Below are 21491 nucleotides of genomic sequence, written 5' to 3'. Positions count from 1 at the left end.
TATCTGTGGTGAAGGAGTGGCCTGGTAGGTAGGAGAGAACTGCTTTCTAATTTGGCCTGTGACTAGGTATGTGACATTGGTCAAATTCTCTGGATATTAAACAACCTCTTTAGTTTCCATTCTAGGCAATAATATGACAAAAAATTTTGTTGCTAGTATAGGTCAAACCAACCTCAGAAGAAAAGAAATACTTCCTTGGAAGACATGGTATTGTATCTTTTTTTTTTTTTTTTGATACGGAGTTTCGCTCTTGTTTCCCAGGCTGGAGTGCAATGGCGTGATCTCAGCTCACTGCAACCTCTGCCTCCCGGGTTCAAGCGATTCTCCTGCCTCAGCCTCCTGAGTAGCTGGGATTACAGGCATGCACCACCATGCCTGGCTAATTTTGTATTTTTAGTGAATACGGAGTTTCTCCATGTTGGTCAGGCTGATCTCAAACGCCCAACCTCAGGTGATGCACCGCCTCAGCCTCCCAAAGTGCTGGGATTACAGGCATGAGCCACTGTGCCTGCCCAGCCTTTATTTTATTCTTTTTTTTTTTTTTTTTTTTTTTTTTTTTTTTTTGAGATAGCCTCACTCTTTCCTAGGCTGGAGTGCAGTGGTGTGATCTTGGCTCACTGCTGCAACCTCTGGCTCCTGGGTTCAAGCACTTCTTGTGCCTCAGCCTCCCGAGTAGCTGGGATTACAGGCGCCCATCACTATGCCCAGCTAATTTTTGTATTTTTAGTAGAGATGAGGTTTCGCAATGTTGGCCATGTTGGTCTCAACGCCTTACCTCAATTGGTCCACCCACCTCGGCCTCCCAAAGTGCTGTGATTACAGGCGTGAGCCACTGCACCTGGCCCTTTTTATTTTATTTTTTTTAAAGACAAAGGTCTTCCCCTGTTGCCCAGGCTGGAGTGCAATAGCATGCTTATAGCTCACTAAAGCCTTCATCTTCCGGGCTCAAGCGATCCTCCCACCTCAGTCTCCAAAGTAGTTGGGCCTACAAGCACTTGCCAGCTTACTTGGTTATTTTTATTTTAGTGGAGACAAGGTCTCACCAGGTTGCCCAGGCTGGTCTCAAACTCCTGAGCTCAAGGATCCTCTCACCTAGGCCTCCCAAAGTGCTGGGATTACAGGTGTTAGCTACTGTGACTGGCTGAAGGCATAGTATCTTTATTAGATGACCCTAATGTTAGAATTTGGGAGTTTGAAAATGGCTAAAGCAAGATTTTGTATGCTTAGTATTTTCCAGTTTACTGGTCATTTAAATTTTCTTTATAATGGAGTTCTCCCGTTGAGTGATATTTCAACTTGGAAGAATATAAAGGATATTGTTTGTGGTAGGTGAAGCAAATTACTCAAAGCAAAAGGTTAATACTGTTTTCCTTGTTGATGCTTGATCACCAGAATTGGTTGGAGGAAGGAAGCTTACCAAAATATTTGAAAAATGCCATGCATGTACTTTGTAAGACCCACATGGATGCAGTACAATATAATCTTGCTTTCAAATTAGGAAGTGAGTCCAGGTGAGGTGGCTCACACTTGTAATCCCAGCACTTTGGGAGGCCAAGGCGGGCGGATCGCCTGGGTCAGGAGTTCAAAACCAGCCTGGCCAGTGTGGTGAAACCTGTCTCTACAGAAAAATACAAAAATTAGCTGAGCCTGGTGGCAGGGGCATGTAATCCCAGCTACTCAGGAGGCCGAGGCAGGGAGGCAGAGGTTGCAGTGAGCCAAGATTGTGTCACTGCACTCCAGCCAGGGTAACAGTGAGACTCTGTCTCAAAAACATAAAAATAATAAAAATCAAATTAGGAAATGAAATGAGGCAATAGATTTCTGTTATTAGGAAAAAAAATCTCAGGTTAGTGTTTCTGATAAATTTGAGACAAATAGACCAGATCTAAGTGGAACCAGAAGTTTTCCTTATATTATTCCGTTTTAACTTGTCAAGTTAGAGTTGGCTTTTCACGTTCTTTTTTTTTTTTTTTTTTTTTTTTTAAAGACAGAATTTCGCTCTTGTTGCCCAGGTCGGAGTGCAGTGGCGCGATCTTGGCTCAATGCAACCTCCACCTCCTGGGTTCCAGTGATTCTCCTACCTCCGCCTCCCGAGTAACTGGGATTACAGGTGCCTGCCACCACACCTGGCTAATTTTTTAAATTTTTAGTACAGACGGGATTTCACCATGTTAGCCAGGCTGGTCTCAGACTCCTGACCTCAGGTGATCCACCCACCTTGGCTTCCCAAAGCGCTGAGATTACAGGCGTGAGCCACTGCGCCTGGCCAGGTTCTGTTTTTACTATTGTAAATGGGATGAAATAACTGATGTAAACTTCTTCCACTGGTAGAAGCAAAGTCAACTATCTAGAGAGTAAGTATATAGCCTCACTGGTTACCACACAGTAACACACATCAGAACCCCAGACAGTGGACTTGGCAAAGTAGCCTTTGCCGATCTTTTTAGGAGTGAAGTATTATTTCAGTAAAGGTAAGAATGTGGAAAATCCAGTGCATTTGTAGTGAGAAGTCTTTTGGAAATGGGTTTCATGTAGGGAAACCCTTGGCCTCACTTTAACAAAAATTGAAAGTGCAAATAATTGACTTCTTAAAGACTGCTTGAGTCATGTGATTGTTTCGTATCTAGATTCTGAGAGGATTTTACATTGAGAGGGTCAGCTTTCCTTTTCATAAATTGGAACTCTTGGTTAACATTGGTACAGGATTTATGAAATCCTTCTAAAGACCTAAATGTAGGACATTATGTTAAAGGCTTGCTTGTTTTCTGAAATGGTCATATTGGAGAGTTGTTTTAGCATGTGAATCTAGATTTACATAGATATTTAAGTCTCAAATTTTTCTTTTTCTTTTTTGAGATGGAGTCTCGCACTGTTGCCCAGGCTGGAATGCAGTGGCGCTATGTCAGCTTACTGCAATCTCTGCCTCCCAGGCTCAAGCGATTCTCCTGCCTCAGCCTCCAGAGTAACTGGGACTACAGGCGCGTGCCACCACGCCTGGCTAATTTTTGTATTTTTAGTAGAGATGGTTCTTCGCCATGTTGGCCAGGCTGGTCTCAAACTCCTGACCTCAGGTGATCCACCCTCCTCGGCCTCCCAAAATGCCAGGATTACAGGCGTGAGCCACCGCGCCCGGCCTAACATTTTTCTAATTTAACCAGTATGTGTTAGAGTTTTTGGTTAAAGGTTCTGTTGAGATCAGTTTTAGCCTTGCTCTTCAAGGTTCTGTGGAGGGAGACATTTAAGGAACTTCAACAAATGGAGATTGGTAACCTCTAGCTTGGAAATGTGTGATTTTTTGTCTGTTTGTTTGTTTGTTTTTGAGGTGGAGTCTCACTCTCTCGCAAAGGCTGTATTGCAGTGGCACGACTCTTGGCTTACTGCAACCTCTGCCTCCTGGGTTCAAGGAATTCTCCTGCCTCAGCCTCTCGAGTAGCTGGGATTACAAGTGCGTGCCACCACACCCGGCTAATTTTTGTATTTTTAGTAGAGATGGGGTTTCATCATGTTGGGCCGCTCTCGAACTCCTGACTACAGGTGATCTGCCTGGCTCGGCCTCCCAAAGTGCTGGGATTACAGGTGTGAGCCACCACCTTGTGGCCAGAAATGTGTGATTTTACATTAAAGTAAAAACAAAGGAACTATTTAACTGGTTTTGCTAGAGAAAGTTAGGCTTGCCTTCTAAAAGGCTCAGCAAGTGCTTTTGACCTGTAGGATAGGAAGGAAGGATGTCTTCTGCAAGAGCAGGTTACATTAGCAAAGGCAAGCAGTTTTTGCATCTGGTTTCAGTCCCTCTTTGTTGTAAGTTAGGACTTGTTTTGTGTGCTTTTCTTCCCAAGTAGATGTACAGCCAGGCATCACTTAGATGGGGATCATTATGTGAGTTTTTGTTGCACAGCGTCATAGAGTGTACTTACACAAACCTGATGGTATAACCTGTACATACCTAGGCTGTGTGGTATGGCCCATTGCTCCTAGGCTACAAACCTGTACAGCATGTTACAGTACTGAATACTGTAGGCAATTATAATACAGCATTGTTTGTGTATCTAAACATAGAAAAGGTACAGTAAAACAGTATAAGGAATTTTAAAAATGATACATCTGTTGTAGAGGGCAGCTCCATTATAATCTTATGAGACCATTATCCTATGTGCTGTCTGTTGTTGATAAAAATGTCATCACATGGCACATGATTGTATATTTTCTCAAAGCTTACTTTTGAACATTGTAGTAAAGACTGAATTGAATTGCCAGATTTACTTTTACTTCCTACCTAACCTTGCCATTAGGTGTTCTAAGGTGGAAGGCTTCTTCAGATGGCTGTTGCTTGAGGGTTGTTTTTTCCCTTTTGGAAGAAATTGTTTCTTTCCAGTGTTAGAACTTACCAAAAATCCTCACCTTTGCTACATCATTCAAGTGCTTCTCTTTATGTGGATATCCCAGATTTTGATGATGGCGAATGTTTATGACTTTCTATTTTCTTATCAGACCAAAGAGAACCCTGTACAGTAAGAAATATGGCGTGGACCTCATCAGATACACTCATGCGGCAAACACAGTTGTTTACAGCTCTAACAAAATAGACGGTAAGCAAGCCTTCTTTTTAGGAAGTTAAGGTCGTGGTTTCCTTTGTTAAATAGTTCATGGAATCTTTGTGACTACTTCTGCTTTGACTATAGTTACTTTAGTTTAAATATTTTCATATAATGTTAGTAATGTTAATTACGTTGTTTTGACTGAAGGAATGCTGGAAGCAAGCCATTAGCACTTTTGAAGGACTTGAGACTGAGTATGAAAAGTCTCCAATTTAGAGAGGGGAGTGGAAAAATGAAGCAATGAATTGTATTTATGATTTGTACTTCCTTAAACTTAAAAGAACACTTTTAAAGCCGGGCGTGGTGGCTCACGCCTGTAATCCCAACACTTTGGGAGGCCGAGGTGGGCGGATCACTCGAGGTCAGGAGTTCAAGACCAGCCTGGCCAATATGGTGAAACCTCGTCTCTACTAAAAATACAAAAGTTAGCCGGGCACAGTGGTGTTCGCCTATAATCCCAGCTGCTCGGGAGGCTGAAGCAGGAGAATCGCCTGAACCCCGGAGGCGGAGGTTGTGGTGAGCCAAGATCCCGCCACTGCACTCCAGCCTGGGCAACAGAGCAAGATTCCATCTCCAAAAAGAACACTTTTAGAACAAAGAAAAGGAAAGAACACTTGACACACAGCAAGTGATAAACAACAGGACTTTTTCTTTCAAAATGATAGAGATTTGAGAAAAGTTTCACAAATGCTTGAACTATGATAGTTTAAGGGAAGTTAGAACAGTTTGGGTATTTTCCCAACCTTAGTCACCTCTGATTCCAGGAACGTTTTTTGATCTAAAGAGTAAAGAGTTACTCTTAGAAATTGAACTTGTGAGTTTCTTTCTATTATAAACAATCTCTGTTTTTACCTGCATTTCTCGAGATAAGTCCTAAGAGACTGTCTTGGTAACTGAACTGTAACACTTATTTTCATGTTAGGATTCTTTAATTTTTTAATTTTTGTTTATTTTTTATTTATTTTGTTTTGTTTTGTTTTGTTTTTTTGAGATGGAGTCTCACTCTGTTGCCTAGGCTGGAGTGCAGTGGCGCAATCTCAGCTCGCTGCAACCTCCACCTCCCGGGTTCAAGTAATTTTCCTGCCTCAGCCTCCCAAGTAGCTGGGAGTACAGGTGTGTGCCACCATGCCCAGCTAATTTTTTGTATTTTTAGTAGAGACAGGGTTTCGCCATGTTAGCCAGGATGGGTCTCGATCTCCTGACCTTGTGAGCCACCATGCCCAGCCTATTCTTTATTCTTTTGAGACCAAGTCCTGCTCTTGTTGCCCAGGCTGGAGTGCAATGGTGCAGTCTCGACTCACTGCAACCTCAGCCTCCTGGGTTCAAGCGATGCTCCTGCCTCGGCCTCCCAAGTAGCTGGTATTACAGGCACCCACCAACACGCCCGGCTAATTTTTGTATTTTTAGTAGATTTGAGACTTCACCATGTTAGCCAGGTTGGTCTCGAACTCCTGACCTCAAGTGATCTGCCTGCCTCAGCCTCCCAATGTGCTGGGATTACAGGTGTGAAACACCATGCCCGGCCAGGATTCTGTTTTTAAACTTATTTCAGTGGTTTATTGATGATCATCTCACATTTTGCAGTAAGGATTTTTTTAGGCCAGGCATAGTGGCTCATGCCTGTAATCCCAGCACTTATGGAGGCCTTGGAGAGTGGATCACTTGAGCCCAGAAGTTTGAGATGAGCCTGGGCAATGTGAGGAAACCCCGTCTCTACAAAAAATACAAAAATTAGCCAGGTGTGATGGGATGTGCCTGTAGTCCCAGCCACTTGTAAGGCTGAGGTGGGAGGATTGCTTGAGCTCTGGAGGTCTAGGGTGTCGTGAACTGTGATCACACCATTGCACTCCAGCCTGGGTGACAGAGTGAGGCTCCATTTCAAAAAAACAAAAAAGATTTTTCTAATGTCATTCCACAAGGATGGCTTATACTGCTATTTTGGCTATACCTATTTCAGAGCAGATTGGGTGGACGTCTTTTTTTTTTTTTTTTTTTTTAGTTTCTTTTTTTTTTTTAAATGAGACTCTTCTGCCTGTACTTGATTTTTAGTAAGTATATCACTTCTACTTTCCATGCCTGTATTTCAGAAGTGGTTTTCTAAGGAAGCAGCGTAGTTAATGATTTTGGACAAGAATGTAAAACCTTAGGATCCTGAGGAAACATGTCTATGTGATCATCTGAATGACTGGTTTATTTCTTCTGTTGGGCTGTTTTTCTGAGTGATTAAATGAGGATTCTCCAAATGTGGTGCAAGATGAGGCAAATGTGTGGCACTTGTAGCTTTGCTACCAGGCCTCTGCTGTGAGGATGTTCCCTTTCCTGTCTCAAGTGCATCCTGAAGAGTTCCTCGAGCGCTCCGTTTCCTTTTGCCTGATTCCAGGCTGAGGTAGTAGTTTGTACAGTTTGAGGGTCTATGATACCACCCGGTACAGGAGATAACTGTACAGGCCACTGCCTTGCCAGGAACAGCGCGCCAGCTGCCAAGTGGGGCTGAGAGGATGGCGTCACCCTGCTCATCTCTGGGAAACCAGGTAATGGGAAGGAAGTCTTTTTCTTCTTAGGGCAGGTGAGTCATTGTTAGCAGTAGAATAACTAGAAATACTTCGTAGTTGTCATTCAATAAGTTTGAAGATGTTTTCAAGGAAAATTGTGTAGTGTTCAAGCTATGGAATATACAAATATCCCTATTCCCCCTCCCAAGTTAAATGCCCTCTTATTAGAAAGCACCCCTGTGAACCCCTGGGATGACTCAATGCTTTCAACCCCTTTATTCCTATGTTCTGTTTGCCCTCAGAATGTTCTTTTTTTTTTTTTTTTTTTTTTTTTTTGAGACGGAGTCTTGCTCTGTTGCCCAGGCTGGACTGCAGTGGCCGGATCTCAGCTCACTGCAAGCTCCGCCTCCCGGGTTTACGCCATTCTCCTGCCTCAGCCTCCCGAGTAGCTGGGACTACAGGCGCCTGCCACCTCGCCCGGCTAGATTTTTGTATTTTTTAGTAGAGACGGGGTTTCACCGTGTTAGCCAGGATGGTCTCAATCTCCTGACCTCGTGATCCGCCCGTCTCGGCCTCCCAAAGTGCTGGGATTACAGGCTTGAGCCACCGCGCCCGGCCCAGAATGTTCTTTCCATGCTTTTCTTTCTGCATTTTGGTACCATTTTCCCTTAGCTGTTTCTCAACAATTTTTCCTTATTCCTAGTCTTTTTAAGGGGATAATACTTTCCTCTTTTGCAGTTTTATTCTTTATGGCACTTCATTTCTCTGTCGCCACCATCTTTTTTGTTTGTTTACTCTTTCAGATAGAATCATTTGGTTAAGAGTGTTTGTCTTATTTTTCCCTAAGCACAAATCTCTGATTGTTCCTTTCTTTAATATTGTCAAAATCTCACTGCTATTACTCATTGGTATAAGGATTTGATTTTTTTAATGCCTTAAGATCTTTTTAACCCAGGTCTTGACATCACTTCTCTGACCTTATGTTTATTTTCATTGTAATTTGTGTATCCAATTGAAGAATGTTCAGATGTTCAAGAGGGTGGGTCAACACACTGATAGAGAACTCTAGACAAAAATTGCTGCTAGGGTTCAACCTGATCTTCAGTTTAACTGCCATGGCTGCTCACCTCTTTAAGTCTGTTTGCTTAACAGCCACATATTTTTCTTTAAGGTTTGCCATTCTGTGGACACTAGACCAATATCTAAAATTATTATGTGTGCTTTACTCGTTTTGTTTTTTGGCCAGGGTATATTTGCAGGGCGCGAGTTGCATTGTAATTATAAAGAAGCCAAATTGGTAATATAATGTGTTTTCAAACATTGCTTTCTATGCCATCAACTTAAGAGCTCTGCTTTTGAGTTAGGTGAAATCTACATGCCCACTCTTCAGCTGCAGAGTAGAATTATTCACCATTATTTATTCATGCCTTGCTTGGGATATATAGAAGATAAGGGATTATTTGACCTTGTCCTTTCAAGATGAAAATGCAAAGTAAGTTTATTTTAAACAGTATGATATCATCATACCTTGTTTGTCTTTTTACAGATACTATTCGTTACTTGTCCTTGCATGACAACAAATACATCAGATACTTTCCTGGACATAGCAAAAGGTAAGACCCATGTATTATAGAAGCAGATAGTTCTTTTATCCCTGAGGTTACCCAGAGAATAGAAGGCTAGAGAGAGCTTATTAGTGAACTGAAGCTACTTCCTCACTACTGTTTGGCATTCTTCATCTTCTCTTAAATAGTCAACTCTTGATTTACTAAGGTTATAGAGGTGCGGGGGTAGGTGTTCAGAGATATCTCAGTTAAAATATAACTAGGCCCCGTGCAGTGGCTCACACCTGTAATCCCAGCACTTTGGGAGGCCGAGGCAGGCAAATCACTTGAGGTCAGGAGTTTAAAACCAGCCGGCCAACATGGCGAAACCCCATCTCTACTAAAAATACAAAAATTAGCTGGGTATAGTGGCGGGCACCTGCAATCCTAACTACTTGGGAGGCTGAGGCAAGATAATCACTTGAACCTAGGAGGCGGAGGTTGCAGTGAGCCGAGATCGCGCCACTGCACTACAGCTTGGGTGACAGAGGGAGACTCTATCTCATATACCTATATCTATATATATGTATTTCTAGTTATATATATTTTATATATATAATGTGGGTTACATATAATTTTATGTAAAATTTTATATAATTATATATAATTACATATATATATATGTACAGTAACCGAGGATGGTTTTGATTGGTATGGAGCCCTGACAGGAGATAGCCTGAGAGCCTCCTGTTAGGAGTTACACTTCCAGGCCAGGCATGGTAGCTTAATGCCTGTAATCTCAGCTCTTGAGGGCAGATTGCTTGAGTGTAGGAGTTCGAAACCAGTCTAGGCAACATGGTGAAACCCCGTCTCTACAAAAAAAAAATACAAAAATTAGCCAGGAGTGGTGGTGTGCGCCTGTAATTCCTACTACTTGGGAGGCTCAGGCATGAGAATTGCTTGAACCCACGAGACAGAGGCTGCAGTGAACCAGGGTGGCGCCACTGCACTCCATCCAGCCTGGGTGACAGAGCAAGACCCTATCTCAAAAAAAGAAAAAAAAATGTTGCACTTCCAATTGGGCAGGCCATTGTGTTGCTGAAATAAGAAGGCAGCTGAAACTATAGTTTCAGACAAAGGATGGCTCATGGTAAGTAGATGTTTTTGCTTGTTTGTATTCAAATTAATGTTCACAAATGTACTATTTGTAATTAAGAGTTGATGCAGTTGTTTCAAATCCTTTCCAATCTTCCCAATTATTCACCCTCTTGACCTCCTGATTTTTTTTTTTTTTTTTTCGAGACAGAGTCTCGCTCTATCACCCAGGCTGGAGTGCAGTGACGCAATCTCTGCTCGCTGCAAGCTCCGCCTCCCGGGTTCACGCCATTCTCCTGCCTCAGCCTCCCAAGTAGCTGGGACCACAGGCACCCACCACCAAGCCCGGCTAGTTTTTTGTATTTTTAGTAGAGATGGGGTTTCACCGTGGTAGCTAGGATGGTCTCAATCTCCTGACCTTGTGATCCGCCCGCCTCAGCCTCCCAAAGTGCTGGGATTACAGAGGTGAGCCACCACACCCAGCTGACCTCCTGATTCTTGATAGATGACTTTGTTCCTCCTTTTATGAGAAAATTAAGGCTGAACAAAATGAGTTCTTTCAGCTGGGCGAAGTGGTTCAGGCCTGTTATCAGCACTTTGGGAGGCTGAGGTGAGAGGATCACTTGAGTCTGGGAGGTCGAGGCTGCAGTGAGCCATGATTTTGCCACTGTACTCCAGCCCGGGCAACAAAGCAAGACCCTGTCTCCAAAAAAAAAGAGTTCTTTTAAACATCTGTCCCTTCCACCTAAATTCCTCTCTTCCTTGGAATCCTTTCCTTGAGAAAGCTGTGGTCTTTCTTTCACAAAACAAACCTTCCTCTTTCTGCTTGCTTCCATCTCCTTAATCGGCTTTTCCTTTGCTGCCTACAAATTTACTTGGTCTTTCTTATCTTAAGTCTACTTATTGACCCTATCACCCACTCCTTTTCACTATCAAACTTGAAAGAATAATCTGCACATTCCCATCTCCACCTCCTCACACATGTTCACTGTTGAAATCTTTTTTGCAGTAGTCCCAGAATCATCTGTGGGGCTTTATCCAAACCTTTGTCCTTCATTCCCTGCTGCCTCTAGTTAAAACCCACTGCTTTGGGCTTTTCTTGGTGTTTAACCTCTCAATAAAACTTACTTTCCCATGGCAGGTGACTTTTCCCATGTTGGTTCTGTTCTTGTAGTTCTTAGCCTCTGTTTTGACTCTAAAATAAATACTCTATCCGCTTTCTTGTGATTTTCTATCTCCATCGCTGATTTCATTCACCTTCATTCAGGTGGCTTCCCAAATCAGTATTTTTAGCTCATGTCTATTATGAATTTCAGACCCACCTTCCACCTACAGTTTTGTTTTTTTTTTTTTTTTTGTTTTTTGAGATGGAACCTTGCTCTGTCACCCAGGCTGGAGTACAATGGTGTGATCTTGGCTCACTGCAACCTCCGCCACCTGAGTTCAAATGATCCTCCTGCCTCAGCCTCCCGAGTAGCTGGGATTACAGGCGCACACCATCATACCCGGCTAATTTTTGTGTTTTTATAGAGACAGGGTTTCATCATGTTGGCCAGGCTGGTCTCAAACTCCTGACCTCAGGTGATCTGCCCGCCTCGGCTTCCCAAAGTGCTAGGATTATGGGTGGGTGTCACCCATAATCGCCCAGCACCACCTACATGTTTTATACACATCTTCGTAGCTGTCTCTTCTGTCCAATACTCTTTCCAATACTCAGGTCCAGTAGTCTGTCCGTCATTGTTACATTCTTTGGGCCAGCTTCTCTCTATCTTCCTCATATTTCTTCATCTCTGTCTCTTCCAATTCTGGCTCAAAGCATCTGTTGTCAGTGCACTCTTTTTCCCTTGCCATCACATTCAGTGAGTTGTTAAACTATTTAGTTCTCCCTAGGTTTAACCTCATGTATTACTTTCTTCTGTGTTCTCTCCTTTGCTTCTGCCCTGGCTCACATACCGTATAAGGTAAATTATTGTTAGCTCCTAATTAATCATCCCATCTCTTACCATCCTGCTTCAGCATCCTGGATTGCAGTTTGATTGCTTCACCATCTCCCTTAATGGTTCTCTACATTTTCCTTGCTCCTTCCTCTTGTAGTCAGGTTCTGCCCCTTCTGGCTCTGACCCATTTTCCCAGCATTTTCTCCTACCGTTCCCATTAAGGTGAACTCTGGGCTACTTCTTGAACATGGGCTTCATGCCTTCCTGTCTGGTACCTGTCAGAAAGGTGTCCCTTCGAAATCCTTTCCACCTCAGATGTTGTATCTTTCCAGAAGCCATCTGTGGTTCTCTTGGAGTCATGTGGACTAGACAGTTAAAATTCCTTACACTTGGGGTCTGTCTTCTCCATGTGTTCCCTGTACTTCTCAGCATGTAGTCTTGTACCTCCTCTGAGCTCTTGGGCCGAATGCCATGGCATAAAATTACATGTCCACAATGTGTTCTGCTCATTCTGGTTTTTGTTTTTTGAGACAGTGTCTTGCTTTGTTGCCCAGGCTGGAATGCAGTGGTATGATCTCGGCTCACTGCAACCTCCATCTCTGGGGTTCAAGCGATTCTCCCGCCTCAGCCTCTTGAGTAGCTGGGATTACAGGTGCACGCCACCAGGCCTGGCTAATTTTTGTATTTTTAGTAGAGATGGGATTTCACCATGTTGGCGAAGCTGGTCTCAAACTTCTGACCTCAGGTGATCCGCCCACCTTGGCCTCTCAAAGTGCTGAGATTACAGGCGTGAGCCACCGCACCCAGCTTGCTCATTCTGTTTTATTACCTCCTCAGCATTCCCAAGAAATTTTGGCTTTTAACAATATCTTTTAAAATTTTAAGTTGAGGAGCTGGTGCAGATGTTAGTTGAGTTACATTGGAAGAAAATGTTTTTAAGTGAGTGCCTCTTGATGGTATAACCACAAAAAGGGATCAAATCAGGAATACAGTTGCTGTTAGTGTAGGCTTGTGGTTCTCTAGGTGTGGTGCCCAAATAGCAGCCTCACCCATCACCTGGGGCTAGTTAGAAACTCAGATTCACAGACCCCAAGTCAGGCCTACTGGATTAGAGGCTCTGGGAGTAGATCCTAGCAATCTGTTTTAACCCACCCTCCAGGTGATGCTGATGCCACTTAGGTTTGAGAACATCTGTGTAGTCCTCACACATCTTGATAAGGAATCATGCTTTTTTGTGTTTTTTTAAATTGAGATACAGTCTACATACTATAAATGATTCCTTTAAAAATGTACAATTTAGTGGTTTTCACTATATTTGCAGAGTCGGACAACTATCACCATTGTCTAACTTTAGAACATTTTTATCACTCCAAAGAGAAACTCTGTACCCATTAGTAATCACTGCCCCAGCCCCTACCAACCACTGATCTACTTGTGTCTCTATAGATTTGCCTATTCTAAGGCCGGGCGCGGTAGCTCACGCCTGTAATCCCAGCACTTTGGGAGGCCGAGGCGGGCGGATCACGAGGTCAGGAGATCGAGACCATCCTGGTGAACACGGTGAAACCCCATCTCTACTAAAAATACAAAAAAATTAGCCAGGCGTGGTTGCGGGTGCCTGTAGTCCCAGCTTCTAGGGAGGCTGAGGCAGGAGAATGGCGTGAACCAGGGAGGTGGCGGAGCTTGCAGTGAGCAGAGATCAGGTCACTGCACTCCAGCCTGGGAGACAGAGTGAGACTCTGTCTCAAAAAAAAAAAAAGTGGCCGGGCGCGGTGGCTCAAGCCTGTAATCCCAGCACTTTGGGAGGCCGAGACGGGCGGATCACGAGGTCAGGAGATCGAGACCATCCTGGCTAACACGGTGAAACCCCGTCTCTACTAAAAAATACAAAAAACTAGCCGGGCGAGGTGGCAGGCGCCTGTAGTCCCAGCTACTCGGGAGGCTGAGGCAGGAGAATGGCCTAAACCCGGGAGGCGGAGCTTGCAGTGAGCTGAGATCCGGCCACTGCACTCCAGCCTGGGCGACAGAGCCAGACTCCATCTCAAAAAAAAAAAAAAAAAGATTTGCCTATTCTAGACATTTTGTGTAAATGGATCAGTTAACATCTGATCTTTTGTTTCTGGCTTCTCAAGATTCCTCCATGTTGTTGCACGAGGCAGTAGTTTATTACTTTTTATTGCCAAATAATATTCCAGTGTATAGATATAGCACATTTGTTTGTCCATCCATTAGTTAATGGACATTTGGGTTATTTCTACTTTTTGGCTATTATGAATAATGCAGCTCTGAACATATGTGTACATTTTTGTGTGGACATGTATTTTCAGTTATCTTGGGTAAATACCTAGGAGTGGAATTTCTGGGTCACATGGTAACTCTTGTTTTTTTGGAAAAACTTTTCCAGAGCAACTGTACCATTTTTACATTTTCATTAGCAATGTATGAAGGTTCCAATTTCTCTATGTCCTCACCAATACTTGTTGTTTCTCTTTTTATAGCTATGCTGGAGGGTGTGGAGTAGTATCTCATTGTGGTTTTGATTTGCATTGGAATCATATATTTTTATTTTGTAGCTTTATTATTTTTTTTTTTTTTTGCATTATACTAGTTGTCTTTGTTCCAGATATGGTTGTGGTATGTGTGTTTTAGTGTGCTTCTTAAAATGGCAATTTCAGGAGAACAGATACATATATATAGGCAGAGTGGTTTAGAATTCACATCCAATTTTTGCTAATATTTCGCATCAACTCCTATTTATCTCGATGTATTGCAGGGTGGTGGCCTTGTCCATGTCACCTGTGGATGACACTTTCATTTCTGGGTCTCTTGATAAGACCATTCGACTCTGGGATCTCCGGTCTCCTAACTGCCAGGTAATGGTACCTCACAGTTATGCTTTTTGAGCATTTTCTATGGTAGGCCCTATAATGAACTCTACCTCTCAAAGAAGGGAGAAAACAGTGGTTCCATTCTGGGATCCCAGGGTCTTTTTAAATTTTGGAGAAAATCTGTTTTCTTAGTTGGTAGCTGCTAAGCAAATACCCTAATCTAGTACAGATTGCATTGTACTCTGTGGCTTAATTGTTGTGGGGTTTTTGTTGTTTTGTTTTGTTTTTGTTTTTGTTTTCGTTTTGAGACCGGGTTTTGCTGTTGTTGCCCAGGCTGGAGTGCAATGGTGCGATCTCGGCTCACCACAACCTCCACCTCCAGGGTTCAAGCGATTCTTCTGCCTCAACCTCCCAAGTAGCTGGGATTACAGGCATGCATCACCATGTCCGGCTAATTTTGTATTTTTAGTAGAGACGGGGTTTCTCCATGTTGGTCAGGGTGGTCTCCCGACCTCAGGTGATCCGCCCACCTTGGCCTCCCAAAGTTCTGGAATTGTAGGTGTGAGCCACTGTGCCCAGCCAGCTTAATGTTTTAAAAGTGTTCCTAGAGCTTTTAGCTTCAAGGGATTTATTTTTATTTGAATTCTGTGTCTGTAATATTGTGCAGTTAGAGTTGATCAGAAATTGTCTGGAGACCTGTTTTTTAAAAGCTTCATTTTAGTTTTATGTTTGCTTTTTCTGTTCTGTAGGTAGACTGATATCTGTTTGTATGCCTTTCTTAGTTTTAATTGGGAAAAGTAAATTATATAGTGGTAGGGTCCTGGATTCATTTTTTTCCCCATTGTACTAGCAGTCTTTGGTTGTTCCAGGTGTGGTTGTGGTATGTGTGTTTTAGTGTATTTCTTATTTCTTTTCTCTTAGGGCCTCATGCATCTGCAGGGGAAGCCAGTTTGTTCTTTTGATCCAGAAGGGTTAATTTTCGCTGCAGGTGTCAACTCTGAAATGGTCAAACTTTATGACCTTCGTTCTTTTGACAAGGTAAATCTTTGAATCTTTGAGCTATCTTGATATTATGGTGAAACAGACATGTAACTGCTTTTTTTTTTTTTTTTTTTTTTTTTTTTTTGAGACAAGAGTTTTGCTTTTGTTGTCCAAGCTGGAGTGCAGTGGTGCAATCTCAGCTCACTGCAGCCTCTGCCTCCCAGGTTCAAGTGATTCTCCTACCTCAGCCTCCCAAGTAGTTGGGATTACACATGCCCGCCACCACGCCTGGCTAATTTTTTGTATTTAGTAGAGACGGGGTTTCACCATGTTGGTCAGGCTGCTCTCAAACTCCTCACCTCTGGTGATCCACCCACCTCAGCCTCCCAAAGTGCTGGGATTACAGGCGCGAGCCACCACGCCTGGCCCTGTAAGAGCATTTTCTACAAAAAGAAAAATATGGTAGATATTAGAGAGTGGCAGAGAAGTAGCTCATTCTCTGCTTTCCTTAGTCAAAAAGGAATCTAAAGGAATAGGATGGGAATTGGCTCTAGCAGAAGAAATTGTTAATATGCCTTGGGCCTGGGGCTACTATTTTTTATCTTTTGCAGGGGCCATTTGCTACCTTTAAGATGCAATATGATCGAACTTGTGAGTGGACAGGACTTAAATTCAGCAATGATGGCAAGCTCATCCTCATTTCCACCAATGGCAGCTTCATTCGTCTCATTGATGCATTCAAAGGAGTGGTGATGCACACGTTTGGGGTGAGCTGATGGCCTTCAAGCATGGCTGTTTCCATGCTTATACTTCCTATGCTAAGAATTATGTTAGCTGGTTGGTGGAGACCAACAGTTACTCTTGACTTACTCATGAAGGCATGCACTTGTATTTTTTCTTCCTGCTCATTGAACTTACCTCCCTTGGATTCTGTAGACATTCATTTCTCACCAAGTGACCCAAGTTTGGTATTTAGATATAAAATAATGTCCTAAAAATAAAGTTTTCTTGCTCCCTTGAGTGTACCTTGAATACAGAGTTGAAGGTGGGAGTGGATTGTCAAGGATGGCAACCACATTTGGAAGCTTGGTGGTGTAGTACATGACAAGGAAAGGGTTTCATGGAAAGGAAGGTGATGCATGTGCTAAGTTAGTGTTTGTAGGCAGCTGTTTTTATTAACGGCTCTGTAACAACAAAAGAACTGCTCTGTTTTGTTTTAGGGTTATGCCAATAGCAAAGCTGTCACACTGGAGGCTTCATTTACTCCAGACTCTCAGTTTATTATGATTGGTGAGTTTCCTTTATCCCCTGTGGGGGTTATTTCTCTGGTACTATGCATTTTTTTGTTTAAATTATTAACTGAGACATTATTATCTATTTGATAGACGTTCTCAGATTTCTGTATAGCACATTATGCCAAGGACATAGTGTCTTTTAACTGCCCTGACTGGACCAAAATTTGAGTTAAACTCTACAAGCACTACCTTATTAGTAATACTGATGTCCTGGTGTAACCCTACATTCAGTCATCTTAGTGGCTGCCTGTCGGTAGGGTAATGGTATTCGGCCCCTTTTTTAGATGAGAAAACTGAAGTCAGAGGGGAAGTGACATGCCTGTGAACAAATAGCTAGGGTCAAGATCAATTTCCAAAATGTTCTTCCTTCACTGCCTCTCGTCCCTCTCAAATTTGCCTGAGGGATGGGTCCTAAAGCTTGGCCTATCCTCAGACCTCAATCCATGTCTCATTTCCAGTTGTCTTTGGATTGTGTCTTGAGCTGTTACATTTTCCTTGAATATCCTCTTTAGGTTCAGAGGATGGCAAGATCCATGTCTGGAATGGAGAGAGCGGTATAAAAGTAGCTGTGTTGGATGGTAAACACACAGGCCCGATTACCTGTTTGCAATTCAACCCCAAGTTCATGACTTTTGCCAGCGCATGTTCCAACATGGTATGTGAATAGTAAGAGGTGTCTGCCACTCAGGGACCCTTTCCAGTTGAGGTGGTGGGTGCCTCAATAAGCACAGCAAGCTGTGTTCTATGTAGGTAGATTATAAGCATCCAAGTACATGTTTCTCAACTGGTGGTTTCCCTATTTCACCTCCTATTATTTGACCTCTGGCTGGGCTGGTTTTGTCTTTCATTTTTATTCTTCCTAGAGGTGATCAGGAATCACCTTTGAGCTCCAAGGAAATCATAGGCCAGTTTTTGCTCTGGACCCTAATTTTAGGTCCAAACTACCTGGGCTATGCTTGGCAATTTTTTTGCTCCTTAAAATACTCTGAACTGGCCTATTGTGGTTTCAGTTTTCCATTCCTGTTGGTTTATGCCAAATTCCCAGAAATTTCTACAGTTGGTCATAACTCACCACTTAGAATTAACTCCAGGCCCTTGTCTCTTCCTAGATAATAAACAGAATAAAGGATCAGTGAGTCTCAGCTCCGGTTTTCCCTTGTGATCTCCTAAACCTGCCTGGGTATTCGGGGATGAGACATTTCATTACTAGCCTACCCAGAACACATTGCCCTCTTGCTTTTTTTTTTTTTAACCAAGAAAAAAAATATTAGAAGAAATACAGCAAAACCATCCAGTTCCTTATTTTTTACAGCCCAGGAAGGAGAGGACCTGTTGGAGGTAACCTGGTGGATTAGCAATGAGGCCAGGTTACCTATTCACCCACCTCCCAGGCAGCACTCCTTTTTTTACATTCCTTTAAAAAAAAAAAAAGGGTGTGCTCTGGTGGAAGGTGTTCAGTGATTATTGGAGAAAAACAGAACCAGTTTACTTTCACATAGAGGGAAGAGTGTTTCTGTCTCCTTAGAGCATCAGGGTTGGTTGGTCAGGAGGGAGGACCACCAGAGCCATTGGGGTTGGGCACATTTTTGCTGTGGGGTGAGATGTGAATAACCCTCAGCAGTGAGGAGATGCTTGGCTTTTTAAAGTTGATTTATGTTCTCTTTCTAGGCCTTTTGGTTGCCCACCATTGATGACTGACCCTGATGCTGCTCGGCTATTTCTGTACAGTGAGGGCGGCCAGCAGGAAGATACTCAGAGGGGACTGAGATAATAGTGGGATTGGATCATTTGCCTGGGCTGGAGAACATCCTTTTACATGGCCTTCCCATGGATGTGCTGTACATCTGCTCAAAAGAAAATAATTACTTTGATGAGCGTCTTCAAAAGGACTCTTGGTGCAACAGACTGAATTGGAACTCAGCTTTTCTAGCTGTCACTGCACCAAGCTCTGCTAGAGGAGCGACTGGACTCACAATTTGGTATAGTGGGGCTCTCAAGCATCTTCAATTTGAATGTACATTCTGCTGAGGAGCCAGTGAAGTCATCAGTTCCTCACATCCCTTCTCCTACCCCCCAACTGCATGGGAAGTCACAGTCCTGGTTTTGAAATGCTCGGGCAGCTCAGCCGCTTGCCCTCACCCTGCATGTCTTGTTACTGGGTCTCCCTGTGTACTTGTGGCATTATCCACAACCATCATGTTTCTTAGGTGCCAAACATTTACAGAAACATTTTCATATATCTTGGGGTCAGAGAGAGGGACAGATACAGAAGGAAGTCATGCAGTTAGTTTCTGCAGTTAGTCGTGTGAGGCTAGGTGGTCGGGCAGGCCTCAGGCTGTCGGTGTTGGGTGGGAAAAGACCCAAGGGCCTGAAAGGGACGGAAAGGGGAGGGTAGCGGGAGGGTAGCAGGTGAGTTCCTAGGGCTGGAAGGTTTAGCAGCAGCCTGGTGCAGTGCCCTGTCTCAACACAAACCCACAGTCCTCCTGGGTGCCTACCAAGCTTGGTTTGTACAAAAGCAAGGTGGGAGTCTATTTTTGTACATGAGATACATCACACTTTCCTGTGGGCCAGTATTGTGAAGTGAGTCTGAGTTGTTTACACTGATGCCTTCCCTGCCCACCACAAATTGTGTACATAGTCTTCAGATGATACCACCCCTTTCCCCGGCTCCCAACTAAGAGCTGGTTCTAGGTCTGTGTTATATGTCTTATTTAGCCTTTTTATATATGACCTTTGATTTCTGTTGTTTGTATTTTAGCACCTTCATTTAAATACATCTGTGTGCATACAGATATGCATATATGTGTGTGCATATGCATATATCTTTCATCTGTAGTTTCTGAGAGTTCAGCTGAGGCAGATGGAGTCCTGCAGCCCAGGAGACACATTGCATCCCTGCTAATAGTGTTTGCCACAAGTATTAGTGAATCTTCCTCATTAATGTTTTTATTTCAGAAGACTGAAGCAAAGCTTATAGTGCTTGCTGTTTCCATGGCAGCTAAGTGAGGGTCTTGGGATGACTCACTGTGTTCCTCAAGCTGCACTTTGGGGCCATCTCTGCAGTATTAGCCCCCTTTTTGCTTGGTGGTACTCTTGTCTGTGCCTGTGTGTGTGTGATAGTCACTCTTGCATGGCTTCCATGTCTGGGTTGTGGCATTTGGGGATAAGGTGCTGGAGCCAGAGCATTTTCAGTTTGTTTGAGGCCTCGTTGCCAATGATAGATCACTCCCGTTGACCTGGTATGCCTGCTTGCTTGCTGCTTTTCCTTGCTTTCTCTTGGATGAGGAAGGGACTCTGGTCAGGCCCAGGCTGAGTGAGATGAGCTGCAGCTGGCTCATGGCCTTCTTAGAGCGGAGAGAGTGGTCTCTCATTTTACTAAGTTCCTAAACAAACATTTATACAGGCAACACTCCTTGCAGATCCAGAAACTGAGGCACAGTAGGGTTATGACTTGCTCAAGAATATGTAGCTTCTAGGGAGTAAATCAAGGCATCACAACTTCTGTTCAGCGGGCAGGAATAGGCTGTGAATTGCTAGCACTTTTTTTTTAAGCAATTACTTTTTGACTTGTTCCTCCAACGGAAAGTGCAAGAGGCGTACACCTTTCCCAAATGTAGACTAGAATCTGCAGGATGCCACCCACTGTATAGCTCTGCTTTCCCAGAGAGGAAGAACTTTTAGAAACCAAATGATCTTGTTATTGCCCACCCCTGGCTTTTCAGGGTAGAAAATTCATGATAGGAATGATTGTTAAGAGAATGCTTGGAACCGTGGGTTAACAGGAAAGGCTACATAACTTCACATATCTGCAACCAGAGCAGCCACCAAGCATGACTTACTCAGCAGCAGGAAGATGATTGTATTTGAATTCCTGTGTGTCCAAAACTGAGGCACCATGTTCTTTGAAAACATGCCACCTCAAGGCTGAGCACAGTGGCTCATGCCTGTAATCCCAGCACTTTGGGAGGCCAAGGTGGGTGGATCACTGGAGGTCGGGAGTTCGAGACCAGCCTGACCAACATGGAGAAACCCCATCTCTACTAAAAATACAAAATTAGCCGGGTGTGGTGGCACATGCCTGTAATGACAGCTACCCGGGAGGCTGAGGCAGGAGAATCGCTTGAACCTGGGAGGTGGAGGTTGTGGTGAGTTGAGATCGTGCCATTGCACTCTGGCCTGGGCAGCAAGAGCAAAACGCCATCTCAAAAACAAACAAAACATGCCACCTCATGGCTTGTATTGTTGGGCCCTGTGGTTGCAAAGCTGCCTCCTGAGTTAAGGAGGAAAGGGAAAAGATATAGCTGGAAGTGAGTGGAAGAGATGCTGAGGGCTGGGGCTGCACAGATGCTCTCAGCAGAGCTAGAGGTGCTCGAGCCCTACTGGGGATGGATGGGGAGTGGGGCAGCGGCATTTGCTACCTTAGGAATCGGCCAAAGCCACTGATGTTTGACAGCAACACTGCACTGGGTACTTAAAGAAATTATTTCCTGTTGCAATTATAATTACTGCTTATTAAGGAAATTTTGGGAATTTTAGAAAGAATCAAGTTTGCCACCCAAATGCTACCACTGTTAATCTTTTGGTGTTAAATGTTCCCCCTAGACATTTCTGTGCATAGATTTTTGGTGTGTTTACATAGTCATTATTCTACTGTATATACAATTTTATGTCCCTTTTGTACTTAACATATAAACATTTTTTCCATGTTACAGTCTTAAACAGAA

General features: G+C 43.5%; 2 protein-coding genes across 2 annotated transcripts in view; both read left to right on the top strand.

Annotated features, from left to right (window-relative positions):
- Window positions 1-21491, top strand: part of RPL29 (ribosomal protein L29) — a 344283-nt gene that overhangs the window by 59843 nt on the left and 262949 nt on the right. The gene's annotated exons all lie outside the window — the stretch shown is intronic.
- WDR82 (WD repeat domain 82) overlaps window positions 1-21491 on the top strand; it is a 24717-nt gene extending 3226 nt beyond the window's left edge. The window contains exons 2-9 of the mRNA XM_050780970.1: window positions 4489-4586; window positions 8634-8700; window positions 14437-14536; window positions 15413-15529; window positions 16084-16239; window positions 16693-16762; window positions 17280-17422; window positions 18436-21491. Coding sequence (XP_050636927.1) covers window positions 4489-4586; window positions 8634-8700; window positions 14437-14536; window positions 15413-15529; window positions 16084-16239; window positions 16693-16762; window positions 17280-17422; window positions 18436-18465 — 781 coding nt within the window. The 3' untranslated portion in view covers window positions 18466-21491. The remainder of the gene's footprint in view (window positions 1-4488; window positions 4587-8633; window positions 8701-14436; window positions 14537-15412; window positions 15530-16083; window positions 16240-16692; window positions 16763-17279; window positions 17423-18435) is intronic.

This window comes from Macaca thibetana, chromosome 2 (assembly GCF_024542745.1).
Source record: "Macaca thibetana thibetana isolate TM-01 chromosome 2, ASM2454274v1, whole genome shotgun sequence".
Lineage (NCBI taxonomy): Eukaryota > Metazoa > Chordata > Mammalia > Primates > Cercopithecidae > Macaca > Macaca thibetana.
The sequence above is the reverse complement of the archived record's forward strand: the minus strand, read 5'-3'. Positions and strand labels throughout refer to the sequence as shown.